Raw genomic sequence first — 14,324 nt, forward strand, 5'->3', positions numbered from 1 at the left:
GGTATTGCATATATTGCAACCTTTCTTAATTATACCTGGTTTTATTTATTAATTGTGTGACATTGGACAGTTGGTAATTGTTTCAGTACTACTACCAATATTTCCATTATTATTATTTTTATTATTATTAATAATAATAATAATAAAAACAATTAGAATAGTTATAATAGAAATACACAGATAAAATAGAGGGCACTAGATCAAGAGAAAATAAAGACACCGATCTCCGGTAGATTTAAGTATGTTTATGAGACAGCCTTTAAACACACAAGATATGAAATTACATTTGCAATATCTGATAATATAATAATAACCTGATCATATTCTGGGTGGTTCCCCACCCCTGTACCACGAGTAAGTCACAATTAGGAGCACCACTCTGCTGAACACTTAGCGGAAAGACGCACCATCTTCTGGATAAAGCAACACAGTATGGCTGCCTCTTTTTTTGTATATCTGAACAGAGCTTCACCACTGTGACGATGATGAAGATAGCGTTCCCGCTAGGCTGTTTTAACGGGGTGCTGCGCTCTGCCCTCCTTCTGGAAGGCAAAAAGCTCCCCCTTTTCAATGGCCACGCCCCCTTTTTGGGTGCCCTCCCTGGCTCCGGCGCCCTGCCTGCCGCCGGAGCTAGTGTGAACACTAGATGAAGATATGAAAAATCCTGATTCCAGAATCTTCTGTCTCTGATTATTTTTTGCGCCTGATTTTGACGAAATATATCAGCTGAAACGCGCCACACAATTCCCATGGAACAAGCTGGCTTACACGTTGGTAGCGTTAAAAAATAGAAATACACCAGCAATAGCATATCATAAGAGTATTAATTTGAGAAGGAGAGGCAGATCAAGAAGGCGGAATGTTGAAGATGATAGAAGGACCAGGCAACTTGCCATGTTCTCACCAGCTGTTATCGCCAAGGCTGACATCCTCCCTCATTCCCATTGAATGCAGTGCCACTGATGCGCTAACCATTTTTTGCCGGCATGCAGACTGTTCCCTGACTTTATTTGGCCCGACACAGCCTAAAATACATTAGATACACTGTAGGGTTAGAAATAGTTGACAATGGACGTTTCGACCAGAGAAAATAGAACGTTCAACGTGCGTGAGCCGCTTCGTGTACAGCAAAAAGCCCCTAAGTGAAAAGTATGGCACAGCCATCAAATCTATGACCAAAGAATAGGAGAAGCTCATGTCAAACATACAGCAGATCTTAATTTTGAAAATAAACCTGTACACAGACTGTAAACTGAGGTGTAAGGGCACGGTCTCACTCTTCAGTTCCGATCCCAATTTCCACCAGTTCAGTATTTCAGCACTGTCCGTCTTACAGGCTTTCACTAATGATAATTTGAGTTTTATAAAACAAAACAAAAAAATAAACATGCTGTATTGGCCTGGCGTCAAACACAGGCATCCCAAATTACATGCACACATGTCCACTTTCAAACAGTTGTAGTCTGCTATTTGTTAGGCCATAAAAAGACACTCTTATTATGAGATGGTCCACCACTTCATTGGGCAGTACTCATTGGGTAGTACTGGCATCGCATTTGTACATGAATACTATTTAGAGAGAGAAGAAGAAAAAAAACAACTGGCAGCGGTGGGATTCGAACCCACGCCTCCAGAGAGACTGGAGCCTAAATCCAGCGCCTTAGACCGCTCGGCCACGCTACCTCTCTGGATTTTTGTTTCCAAAATTCGTGAAAATAAAAATATCCCAACATGCTGTTTTAACAGTACACATATACAAGGTATTTTTCAGAATTACATCCCTCTTGGGACTATTATTTCCGCTGCAGTGAATAGCTTACACAGGAAAAAAAAAAAAAAAAACAGAATAGCCTAATAAAATAAAAGAAAAAACTCTGAATTAGACCAAAAGGATGTGACAAAATTATAGTTTTCTGACTTTAGCCAAAGAGTCTTATAAACTGTCAATGATGATATAGAGGTGCAAAAAAATAAAGTTTTTTTAAAAAATTTTTTAAATCTGAACAAAAAACAAAACAGGGACCCGGAATCGTACAATACTTGGCCTCAAAAAGAAAACAAACCTCTGCTTAGGTTTTACAGAATTTATCAAGGTAAGGGCTTCATTAAATTCATGAAATTGAATTTTACAAATGAAAAAATATGAACACAAACAAAAGGCTTTTTTCCACAGCAGTGTGAACGAACCATAAAGGATTTCACACTTCTAAGTGGAAAATTGTTCCAGAGCTCAACTGCTTTGCAAACTATGAACATAAATGTGGTAGACAGTTTGCAAAATATTATCCTTTATTGGACATCCTAAGCAAATATAAACAGCAGATGGTGCTAATGTTGTATCGGCAACAGGGACAAAATAATGAACAACTTCATAATATCAATAATCATAATATAAAATCTAATCTAAAATAACTTTAATATTAAATTTTATTTTGAAAACAAAAAATCACATTAAAAAGTCTGATTATTTTTATAAAATGATCATCATCATCATCTTTTAGTTTTATGGCACTACAAGGTTTTGGTAGCGCTGTACAAAGGAGAATAAAACATAACAAATTGACATAAGTACATTAGTTTACAAATCTACAGATATACATAAATATTTACATAAGTATAACCAGTAAGTTACAGAAAGAGACGACAGTAGAAAGTGTCTTGCTTGCAAGAGTCTACGATCTAGAGGGTATATAATAGAAAATAAATAAAAGACCATAAAAAACTGCTGCCCAAAATCGCAAATAAATGACAACATTCAAGTAAATGAAACAAAAAAATAATCCGCCCATTAGCTGTGAAAATAATAGGAGATTGTTGATCACTTCAATTTTCATGACGCTAAGAGGGTCTCCATTTGGCGGTGATTTTCGGTCGCGCCTATCAGTGCTAATTACAGTAACCCAACATTGCAGATTTTCTGGCTGTGTATAATCAAAGACGTGTACAGGGTGTGCGTCTGTACCCCATCATAGGCAGCCTTAAACCCTACCTAAATCACCTCCTCCTTGCTGTTGCCGACTCCCATAAAAAAGTTAGTCTCTTTTTGAATCCAAGATGGCTGATGTGAAACTGCTGCACCTGAAAACAGTTTTATATCGGCCATCTTGGAATGAAACCAAGGCAACCTCTTCCCTGGGAGCCGGAAACATCGGGTAGAAGTGACCGCTGCCTGGGCTAGGTGAGACGTTTTTGTCCCTGCCGATGTGGGGTTGGTAGGGTAGGTAGTGAATGTCCCGGGGGGTAGTTGATGGGTTAGCCAATGACTTGGAGAGTGGGGTTGGGGGGGAGGTCACATAACCTTTGCTGTGAGCTTGCATTCGCTAATCTCAATAATACATGAAGTCCAAACAGACTATTTGGTGTTGTAAATAAATATACTCTTGCTGCTCCATGTAAATCCAGAAGTTCATTAGTGCAGAAATTACAGCACTTTGTTGTGGCAATAAACTATTGCCAATGAAGACTGTGTATACCGTGCTGCCCCATTCATTCAGAGAGTTTCTTTAGAATCTATATGTCCACATAGAGTGTAAGAAGAACCCCTTTGTTTTACCCCTTCATACCAATCCCAGTATTCAACATTTCAGTGCGCCATTTTAACACAATGGCACAGACTGCTGCAGAAGCGCGATTCACTACCTTATGTTAATGTGAGATTCTGTCCCGCTTATGTGAATAACCACGCGTCTGCAAGTGTAAAGCCGTGCCGCCCGCTGACTTTACCCACGCTGCTGCAACCGTCATCATTGGTATCTGCACTTGGACCTGCCCCTCGCTAAGCGCAGACATCCGTCAGAACAGGCTACCCCTCGCCATGCTTGCGATTTGTAATTTTACAGAGCTTTAGGTGCACGACACACCCATAACACTCCCACAATTCAGGGCAATTCTGGGCGAACACGTTGTAGTTCCAGCCTCAAAGTGCCCAATTTCATGGAAGGACAGATCTGACCAAGTTCCAGCTAACTCAGAATAGGACAGAGATACCCAAGTATGTGTTACTTACATACACGCATGCATTGTATGCTACAACCCACCATTTGCACCTGTGCACAAATATTTGTCTGACTCATAATCGGCCCCTATGTGTAGAGGTATCCAGATAATAATAAAATATTCCAACGCGTTTCACTGCTGCAATGCAATCTTGTCAGAGGCTGCCCCTTTCCTCATAGGAAAAGTCTAATTTCAAACAATTATATGTAGAAAGATTGGTAGTGCCAGCGCTTCTGTAACCATTCAATAATAGAGTGCACTGTGTGTCTGAGAAAGAAAAGAAATATATATAGTGTACACTGAGTAATTTAAGTGAAACAATAAATACAAGAATCCAACAAATGGTATGCTCACAATTTGGTATAGAAAAGTGCATCTTGGGTAATATTGCACCGACACTTGCTGATGGTCGAGGTTTGCAATGTGGTCTCCTGGAATTCTAGCTGTAGTCCTCAATGGATATATGGAATACAATGGGAGACAAACATTGTGCTCTCTGTTGTAAAGGATGGAGCCACCAGATAAGTATTTATTGGTCTATACCTTGACCCTTTGCCAAACATATGTTTGCTTTGGACATTCATTTGGGACCCTGATGTCCTTCGGTATCTGTATTATGAGTTGTAGGGATGCCCTCTCGAATGTAGGAGGATAATTAAGTACAGGTTGAGTCTCCCATATCCAAATATTCCGAAATGCGGAATATTCCGAAATACGGAATTATTTTGGCATGACTGAGAAAATGAAACCTTGGACTTTTGATGGTTCAATGTACACAAACTTTGTCTCAGGCACAAATTATTAAAAATAATGTATAAAATTACCTTCAGGCTGTGTGTATAAGGTGTATCTGAAACATAAATTAATTTCATTTCTGTACACAAACTTTGCTTTAGCCACAAAATTATTGAAAATATTGTATAAAATTACCTGCAGACTTTGTGTATAAGGTGTATATAACACATAAATCCATTGTGTGTGTATATTGGGGTCCCATTCCTACGATATTTCATTATGATATGCAATTATTCCAACATACGGAATATTCCGTTATCCAAAATATCCCTGGTCCCAAGCATGTTGGATATGGGAGACTCAACCTGTATTGTGTATGCTATACAATACTCCCTTATTAATAAATAATGTATCAATTGGTAGAAAAAGTTATTTATTATATGCAATTAAGTTTTATGCCATGTAAAAAAAACTTTGAATTGCTTGATAAAACAGGAAATGAACAATAAAGATATAAAAAAAATTATAGATAATAAAAAATTATAAAAATTAATAATTGTAAAAAATATAAAATTGGCAAAGAAAATAAAGATTCAACTAACTTCACAATTTAGGTGTAACGTGTTTCGGAGATCACTGCTTCCTGAGGCAAGTCTTTTTATTTTCATTATTTGATATTATCTATAATCATTTTTATATCGTCATTGTTAATTTCCTGTTTTATCAAGCAATTCAAAGTTTTAATTCCAGGAGACAACGTTGCAAACAGCGACCACCAGCCGGTATCGGTGCAATTTTACCTAAGGCGCAATTCTCTACACCAAATGGTGAACATTCCACTTGTTGGATGACTGGATGATTGTATCACTTACATTACACGGTGTACCCTATATTTCTTTTCTCGGTACCCCAAAAACACTCTACGAATTAACGGTTGGAGAAGCACTGAAGCTGTCAAACTTTCTACACATATTCATATTATGGAACTGTTAACCTTTGGTGAGCTTTTTCATTGGGCACAGAATTTTTCCCCTATCTACGTAATTTCCAACAGTTGGCTTCCATTATATCGCTTAGGCCCTAACAGTTGATAAGGACATCAGAGAGGAACCAGTTTTAAAATAATAACAGTGCATTCATACATATTTGCCATTTAGGGTTGAGAAATAAAAAAATACACTGACAGTGGTGGGATTCGAACCCACGCCTCCATAGAGACTGGAGCCTAAATCCAGCGCCTTAGACCGCTCGGCCACACTACCAACTGATGGTGGCTGCTGCTGTCCTTAAGACAGAGCATCACAGACAAATTCCCACTCCTACATAGAAAATGTTTATTCTTCACTGCCTTGCAAGCCATGAACATTAAACATAAATTAGCAGATAGTTTGTAAAATGTTCCACCCACACAACGTGGCATGATCATTTAAAGGATGAGATGCTTGGTAAATATAAACAATGACGGCAAGGGTATGGTATTATAGGTTGACAGTACTAAGATCGACAGGTTCTGAATGTTGACAGTGAAAAGGTTGACATGTTCATTAGGTCGACCATCATTGCGTAGATATGTATTTAGGTCGGCAGTGTTAAATGGTCAACACAGTGAAATACTGTAGATCAACATTTAACATGTTGACACTAAAATGTCGACACTTGAAATTTTTTATTTTAGCCTAACCCTAAACCTAACCTTAAGCCTAACCCTTAAAATCCTGAAAAATAAAAACAACATTTTAGTGTCGACATGTTAAATGCCGACCTTGACTGTGTCGACCATTTAACCATGTTGACCGAAATACATGTCTACACGGTGATGGTCGACTTAATGGCCATGTCGACCTTTTACAATCGACATTCATGACCTTCTGAATGTTTGTTTATTTTTATTGTCCACCAATGGACTGGTATAAGACGGCACTAATATTGTATCAGCACCCAGGGATAGAGATAACGGGCAACCAAATATTATATTAAGTCAAACTCATGAGAAATGTAAAAAAGATGTCAGCGTTGTACAAACTGACCTGGAATGCCACTGCTGGTCTTCCACTTATAGGGGATTTTCCCCTATGCGGTGTCATACAAGAGACAGGCAAGGGTAAGGTGTACAATAATGTGCCCTACATTTTCCAGGTGCCCCTTGGTGCGATTGGATATAGGTAATGGGCACTAACAATTAATAGTCTGAAAGTCACCCACACCCTTCCCCCATACACACACTCACTCACACACTCACTCACTCACTCACTCACTCACTCACTCACAAACATTACATTTCCATTCACCAGCAGACACATTATATTAATACCAGCACACACATTATATTAATACTAGCACACACTTTATATTAATACCAACACACACATTATATTAATACTAGCACACATGTTATATTAATACCAGCACACACATTATATTAACACTAGCACACATGTTATATTAATACCAGCAGACACATTATATTATTACCAGCATACACATTATATTATTACCAGCACACACATTATATTATTACCAGCACACACATTATATTACCAGCACAAACATTATATTATTACCAGCATACACATTATATTATTAACAGCACACACATTATATTATTACCAGCATACACATTATATTATTACCAGCAGACACATTATATTATTACCAGCATACACATTATATTATTACCAGCACACACATTATATTAATACCAGCTACACATTATATTAATACCAGCAGACACATTATATTATTACCAGCACACACATTATATTATTAACAGCACAGATACACATTATATTATTACCAGCACACACATTATATTAATACCAGAACAGATACACATTATATTAATACCAGCAGACACATTATATTATTACCAGCACACACGTTATATTATTACCAGCACACACAATATATTATTACCAGCACACACGTTATATTATTACCAGCACACACGTTATATTATTACCAGCACACACGTTATATTATTACCAGCACACACATTATATTATTACCAGCACACACATTATATTATTACCAGCGCACACATTATATTAATGCCAGCACAGATACACATTATATTACTGTCATTCCCTTCCACCACGCATGCATTCTATTACAACCAGCACATACATTATATTAGTATTGTCCAGGGCCCTAGCTAGGGCTGTGTGACCTGTGTGACTGTGCAGGGTGAAGGGCCCTGGGGGGCAGCACCATCACTGCCCCACGGCACCTGCATAGGGCCTGCAGGTTGCCTGGAACAGTACCCTGCAGCAGTAGCGCTACCGCAAAGCGTCCATGAGGTCCTCAGGATGCTTCGGGCAGTTCTCTACTTCCCAGAGCCCGGTGGCCAGTGGTGTAACTATTGTATTTGGAGCCCAGGGCAAGATGAAAAACGGAGCCCCCCCCCCACTATGCCAAAAAGGTGGGCATGGCCACATACCGCAAGGGGCGTGGCCACAAAAAATGGGGGGGTGTCAACATGACACACCACCGTTTCTAATCACTCTGGGAACATTCCTTTCCAATCCATATGCACCTTAGTGCCCCTTATGCAATGCCCCCAGTAGTAGTGCCCCTTATGCAATGCCCCCAGTAGTAGTGCCCCCTGTAGAAGTGCCCCTTATGCATTGCCCCCTGTTGTAGTGCACATTATGCAGTGCCCCAGTAGTTCCCCTTATACAGTGCCCCCAGTAATGCCCTTTATACAGTGCCCCCAGTAGTGCCCTTTATGCAGTATCCCCAGTAGTGCCTCCTACACATAACATACACAGACACAGACCAAATTATTCTTACCAGAATCCCTGCTCCTGTGCTGGCCGTTGTTCGCTCCTCCCGTCCCGCTTGGCTCTACGGGAGAGACATCATAACATCTCCTTCACCCACAGTGGGAGCCAGAAGGCGGAGCTCATGATTCAGCTCCAGCCTGGCTCCGGCCCAGGGTGCAGCAGCCAATGAGAGTCTGTCTGACTCTTATTGGCTGCTATGGCTGCTATAACACCAGCAGCAGTGTGTTTGTATTAGTGTGTAGTGCCGCGAACCACACTGCCCAGGACTGTGGCTGGCCGTGCCCCGGGCTCGTGTCCCGCTCGACCCCCTCCACGTTACATCACTGCTGGTGGCCCTGCCCCCTTGGTGTGATGTCATGACATCATGTGTTTAGGGGGTGGGCCCTGCACAGGCCTGTGCAGCGCTGGTATTATCCCACCCACCCTCACACATTTTATAGTGATTCAATTCCCCAACAAAGCACACACACAGCAATATTAATGTCCACCACAAACCTTATTCTGTTGCTGGTCCCCATGCGTGTACAACTGTGGGTACAGGATGGGCCTGCAAGTTGGGAGGCTGTGACTGGGCCCCCGTAACTCATGGGCCAGTGTGCCACTAAGAATCAGTGTGGTAGCATATTCGGCAGGTAAAAGGCTGACTGTTCATTACTGTTCCTGCCGGATAAAGAAACATTGATCAATCTGGTTTCTCAGTATTTACGCTCCAGACTGATCTTTTTGTTTTTTCAGGAAAAATATAAAACATAGGCACTGCTGAGATTTGAACTCAGGATCTCCTGTTTACTAGACAGGCGCTTTAACCAACTAAGCCACAGCACCAGATGTATGTGTGTAGCCCTCTCCATGGTTTTTGTTTTTTTTTTGTTTCTGTTTTTTTTGTTTTTATTTATTCCTCTGCTCTGCCGGCATTAGAGCTTAAGGCAAAATAAATAATTGTAAGATAATAATGTAACCCCTTGTTTATATTGGGGTTAATAGGAGCAATGCCTCCACCCAAGCTTTAATTGCTTTGCTAGGTGAGTTTACAGGCCTGCTTGAGTAGGCCCAGTGGATAGTGTGTATAGTTAGATGTAAAGTATTCTTTACCTGTATTTAGCAAATAATAACCTCTGCAATCTTTTCCTTCCTTACAGGAGCTGACATAGGACACGTAACCTCCCTGTGGAAATGAAGGTAAGTAACCAAACAATTCAATAGATTTTAAACGTTGTTCTTTTTCTATATTATTGACAATCAAATACATTAAAACATTCTCAGATTACACTACACTCAAAATGACACTTTTAAGGACCAAGAATAAATTCAATTCCTTGGTATTGATATATTAAGTTTACAGGTTATATTAGGAATACAATATAGTGATTCCGGATAAATAGACTAATGTGCTAAACCCATAAGGCAACACTTGTATGAATCATATATATATATATATATATATATATATATACACAATAAATATATATATACAATAGCATAACCATCAAGGCTAAACAAATTATAGCTTTAATGTAATATATTAATGGATGGATCCCAAAAAAACATACTAAACGTCACTATTCATTAATTACAGTTTACTTCAGGGTGCAATACTATATATATATATATATATATATATATATATATATATATATATATATATATATATATATATATATCCTCAGTGGTGAAGATGAATTTGCAAGGTAAGCTTCAGTATCAGTCAGTTGTATATAAGTCAGTATTATTATGGCTTTAACACAGCTATTTTAAGTCTCTAAATATCTCTTTCCATTGAGCAAAATGAAGAAGGGTATCGCTTGTGTTGAAGATAGTAGATAACTAATAAAGGCCCTCATTCAGAGCCGCTCGTTAGCGGCAGTACGCTCGTTCCGAGCGATGTTTGCACATCTGCGCATGCGTACGGTTTTTAGTACGCATGCGCGAACCAGTCAGTGCGGCCGAAAATCGTTGGTACGCAATATAGCGAGTGCCTGCTATTTTGAGTGACAGAATGAGGCGTATGTGGGTGGTAACAGGGGAAGGTGCTTGAAAATGGGGAGTGGAGATCCGAACGCAGGCGTGCTTAAAGGTCAAAACGGGCGTTTTATGGGTGTGCATAATTAAAACAGCAGCGTCATTGACCACGTCACTGGGTTATTTTATAGCCAGAACTGCTCGCAAATTTGTGGTAGCAAACACCAACCACAAGAATAGCGAGCAGTTCATACGCTGGTCGATGTACTCGATTAATCTAATAAATAGCGGACATGACGTAGGATGCGAGCGGCCAGGGGGCGTTTTTAACAAATAAACGAGCGTATGTTTTGCTCGCTCGTTCAGACTTAGAGGTGTGAACAGACTGCAATGTGCGTACGGATCATTTGAATAGCCACCCCTTGTTTTTAAACGAGCGACCGCAAATAGCGAACGGCTCTGAATGAGGGCCAATGTCCTTTGTAATAATATACTGAAGTATTACTGTTTTTGGTGTGTTCCTTGGAAACAATTTACTGCTGGATTACTGTATTAGATGTATTCCTATTATGGTACATTGTAGGCATATTATTTTAAAGGAGTAACATGGCCCTAGGTGTATTATACTGATCGCTTACGTCAAATAAACTCTCCTCAATTGCTGCTGAAAATATAGAATTATTATTATTATTTATTTATATGGTGCCACAAGTGTTCTGCAACGCCTTACAAAGTACATAAACAAATAGGGGACCAAAGACTTACAGTACAATACAATACAGTGCACTACAATACAATACAGGACCAGGACATGGATAATATATATTGCTACATAAGCGACCATAACACCCAGATAAGCAGCAGAGCATAAGCAACCAAGTGTTAGATGCCCTAGTGGGGAGTAAGAAGTAGATGAAAGTAAAGTAGGGAGAAGCACAAGAGGGTAGAGGGCCCTGCTCATAAGAGCTTACATTCTAAAAGGGAAGGGCAGACAAACAGGTGTGACACAGATGGGGTAGACAGGGAGGATGGAGCATATAGCAGCAAGTTAGGATGAGAGCTGGAAGGCTTTGATGTAATAGTGGGTCTTGAGAGCCCGTTTGAAGGATTGTAGATAGGTGGAGAGTCTGTTGGGGAGAGGGAGAGAGTTCCAAAGGTGGGGAGCAGCTCGGGCAAAATCTTGGAGGCAACAGTGAGAGGAAGTAATCAGTTGGCATGAAAGGTGGCGTACTTTAGTTGAACGAAGAGGGCGGACAGGAGAGTGAAGAGAGCTTAGCTCAGAGGTATAAATGGGAGAAGATTGTGAGAAGGCTTTGTAAGCGAGGGTGAGAACCTTCAATTGGGTTCTGAAATGGAAGGGGAGCCAGTGGAGAGCTTGTAAGAGAGAGGAGGCAGATATAGAGCATTTGGAGAGGAAGATGAGCCGAGCAGCAGCATTGAGGACAGACTGGAGAGGGGAGAGAAGGGATTTGGGGAGGCCAGATAGGAGGAGGTTACAGTAGTCCAATCTTGAGATGACCAGTGAGTGTATGAGGGTTTTAGTAGCATCCTGGTTGAGATAGGGTCTGATCTTGTAAATATGTTGAGATGAAAACGACAGGACTGCGAGAGAATCTGGATATGTGGTTTGAAGGAGAGAGATGAGTCCAGGAAAACTCCAAGACAGCGCAGTTTGGGGCTAGATGATATAGTTGTGCTATCAACAGATAAAGAAATAGTGGGTAGTGAGGTTATGGTGGAGGGTGGGAAGACGATCAGCTGTCTTAGACATATTAAGTTTAAGTTTAAGAAATCGCTGGGACATCCAGGAAGAGATAGCAGAGAGACAGTTGGAGATATGAGTCAATAGAGAGGGGGAAAGATCTGGTGAGGAAAGGTAGATTTGAGTATCATCGGCATAGAGATGATAATGAAGGTAGAAAGAGCTGGCGAGTTCACCTAGAGAGGACGTATAGACGGAGATTAGGAGAGGTCCAAGAACAGAACCTTGGGGAACACCTACTGAAAAAGGCTGTCGGGGGGGAGAAGAGGAGTCATGAAAGCACACAGAGAAGGAATGATCAGAGACATAGGAGGAAAGCCAGGAGAGGGCAGTGCCACGTAAACTGAGAGAGTGAAGGATTTGCAGGAGGAGAGGGTAGTCTACAGTGTCAAATGCAGCAGAGAGGTCAGGGAGAATGAGCAGAGAGTAGTGGCCCTTGAATTTGGCAGCATGGAGGTCATTGCTGACTTTTGTGAGGGCAGTTTCAGTGGAGTGGAGAGAACGGAAGCCAGACTGAAAATGGTAAAGGAGGGAGTGAGAAGAAAGAAAGGTGGTAAGGTGGTTGTAAACAATAAGCTCAAGGAGTTTGGAGGCAAAATGGAGGAGAGAGATGGGTCGGTAGTTAGAGAGAATATTAGGATCAAGGGTAGATTTTTTAAGAATGGGGGAGACAAGGGCATGCTTGAATGCAGAAGGGACAGTGCCTGATGATAGGGAGAGATTAAGGAGGTGGGCAAGATGGGAGCAGGCAGAAGGAGAAAGGTAGCAGAGGAAGTGGGAGGGGATAGGGTCAAGGGGGGAGGTAGAAGGGGGGAGGACCGGATGAGGACCATGACTTCCTCTCCAGATACAGGGGAGAAGGATGTCAGAGTTGGTAAAATGGATGGGGAAGGGTTAGCCAGGAAAGGAACAGGTGGAGAGCTCGGGGACTGGTTGGATATGATGTCATGACGTATGAAATCAATTTTAGATGTGAAGTAGGTAGAAAAGTCAAGGGCATAGAGTGAGGAGTGGAGACAAGGAGGGAGTGGGCAGAGGAAGAAGTTGAAGGTGGTGAAGAGGCACTGGGGACTTGAGGACTGGGAGGAGATTAGGTTCTTGAAATATGACTGTTTAGAGAGGGAAAGGGCAGCACTGCAGGATGAGAGCATAAATTTGAAATTGAGAAAATATGCCTAAGAGCGTGATCTTCTCCACTGTCACTTGGCAGTTTGCAAGCACTTTTGGAGGTATCTGGTGCAATTGGAATGCCAGGGTTGAGGTGTGGATCTGCTAGACTGAGTAGTGATCGCCAGAGCAACAGAGTGAAGAGCAGAAGTAAGGGAGGCATTGTATAGGGAAGTAGCTTGTTCAGGGTAGGAAAGAGAGAGGATAGGGGATAGAAGTAAGTCAAGCAAGGAAGAAAAGGAGACTGAGTCGATAGCCTCAATGTTACGCTTAGTGATGGTGGCTTTAGGAGGTAGAGGAGGGGAAGGAGAGAGGGATTGGTTAAAAGAGAGAAGGTGATGGTCAGAGAGGGGGAATGGGAAATTGGAGTAATCAGAAATATCACAATGGTGAGTGAAGACCTGATCAAGCGAATGCCCACTCACATGGGAGGGTGAGGAGGTCCATTGGGAGAGGCCAAATGAAGATGTGAGGGTGAGGAGTTTGGAGGCAGAGGATTCTGTGGGGATATCAATTGGAATATTGATGTCACCTAGGATGATGGAGGGAAGGTCTGAGGAGAGAAAGTGAGGGAGCCAGGAAGAAAAGTTGTCAAGGAACTTGGAGGGAGGGCCAGGGGGACGGTAAATGACAGCTACTTGGAGATGTACTGGTTGGAAGAGGCATATAGCATGACCTTCAAATGTAGAGAATGTAAGGGATGGTTCAGAAGGTATGAGTTGGTATGTGTAACCGGGGGATAGAAGGAGCCCAACACCACCACCATAGTGACCCCCAGGCCGGGAGGGTGTGTGAGAAGGTGAGGCCCCCAGCTGCAGGAGAAGTGGTGTCAGAGGATGAAATCCAGGTTTCAGTAATGGCAAGGAGATTCAGGAAGTTGGAGATGCAAAGGTCATGGGTGGAGACCAGTTTATTACAGACTG

The 14,324-nt window shown here is 41.4% G+C and overlaps 1 protein-coding gene and 3 non-coding genes across 4 annotated transcripts in view; 1 reads left to right on the forward strand and 3 right to left on the reverse strand.

Annotated features, from left to right (window-relative positions):
- Positions 1–1,601: 1,601 nt before the first annotated feature.
- On the reverse strand, positions 1,602–1,683 carry TRNAL-UAG (transfer RNA leucine (anticodon UAG)). The gene has a single exon. It is a non-coding gene; the product is annotated as a tRNA-Leu (tRNA).
- A 4,228-nt stretch (positions 1,684–5,911) lies between these two features.
- Positions 5,912–5,993, reverse strand: TRNAL-UAG (transfer RNA leucine (anticodon UAG)). Its single transcript has one exon. It is a non-coding gene; the product is annotated as a tRNA-Leu (tRNA).
- A 3,271-nt stretch (positions 5,994–9,264) lies between these two features.
- On the reverse strand, positions 9,265–9,338 carry TRNAT-AGU (transfer RNA threonine (anticodon AGU)). Its single transcript has one exon. It is a non-coding gene; the product is annotated as a tRNA-Thr (tRNA).
- Positions 9,339–9,642: 304 nt separating this feature from the next.
- Positions 9,643–14,324, forward strand: part of LOC148506864 (transcription factor HES-2-like) — a 98,362-nt gene continuing 93,680 nt past the window's right edge. The window contains exon 1 of the mRNA XM_088446018.1: positions 9,643–9,692. Within this exon, the coding sequence (XP_088302144.1) occupies positions 9,687–9,692 (6 nt within the window). The 5' untranslated portion in view covers positions 9,643–9,686. The remainder of the gene's footprint in view (positions 9,693–14,324) is intronic.

This window comes from Taudactylus pleione, unplaced genomic scaffold (assembly GCF_031769625.1).
Source record: "Taudactylus pleione unplaced genomic scaffold, aTauple2 ptg000393l, whole genome shotgun sequence".
Taxonomy (NCBI): Eukaryota; Metazoa; Chordata; class Amphibia; order Anura; family Myobatrachidae; genus Taudactylus; species Taudactylus pleione.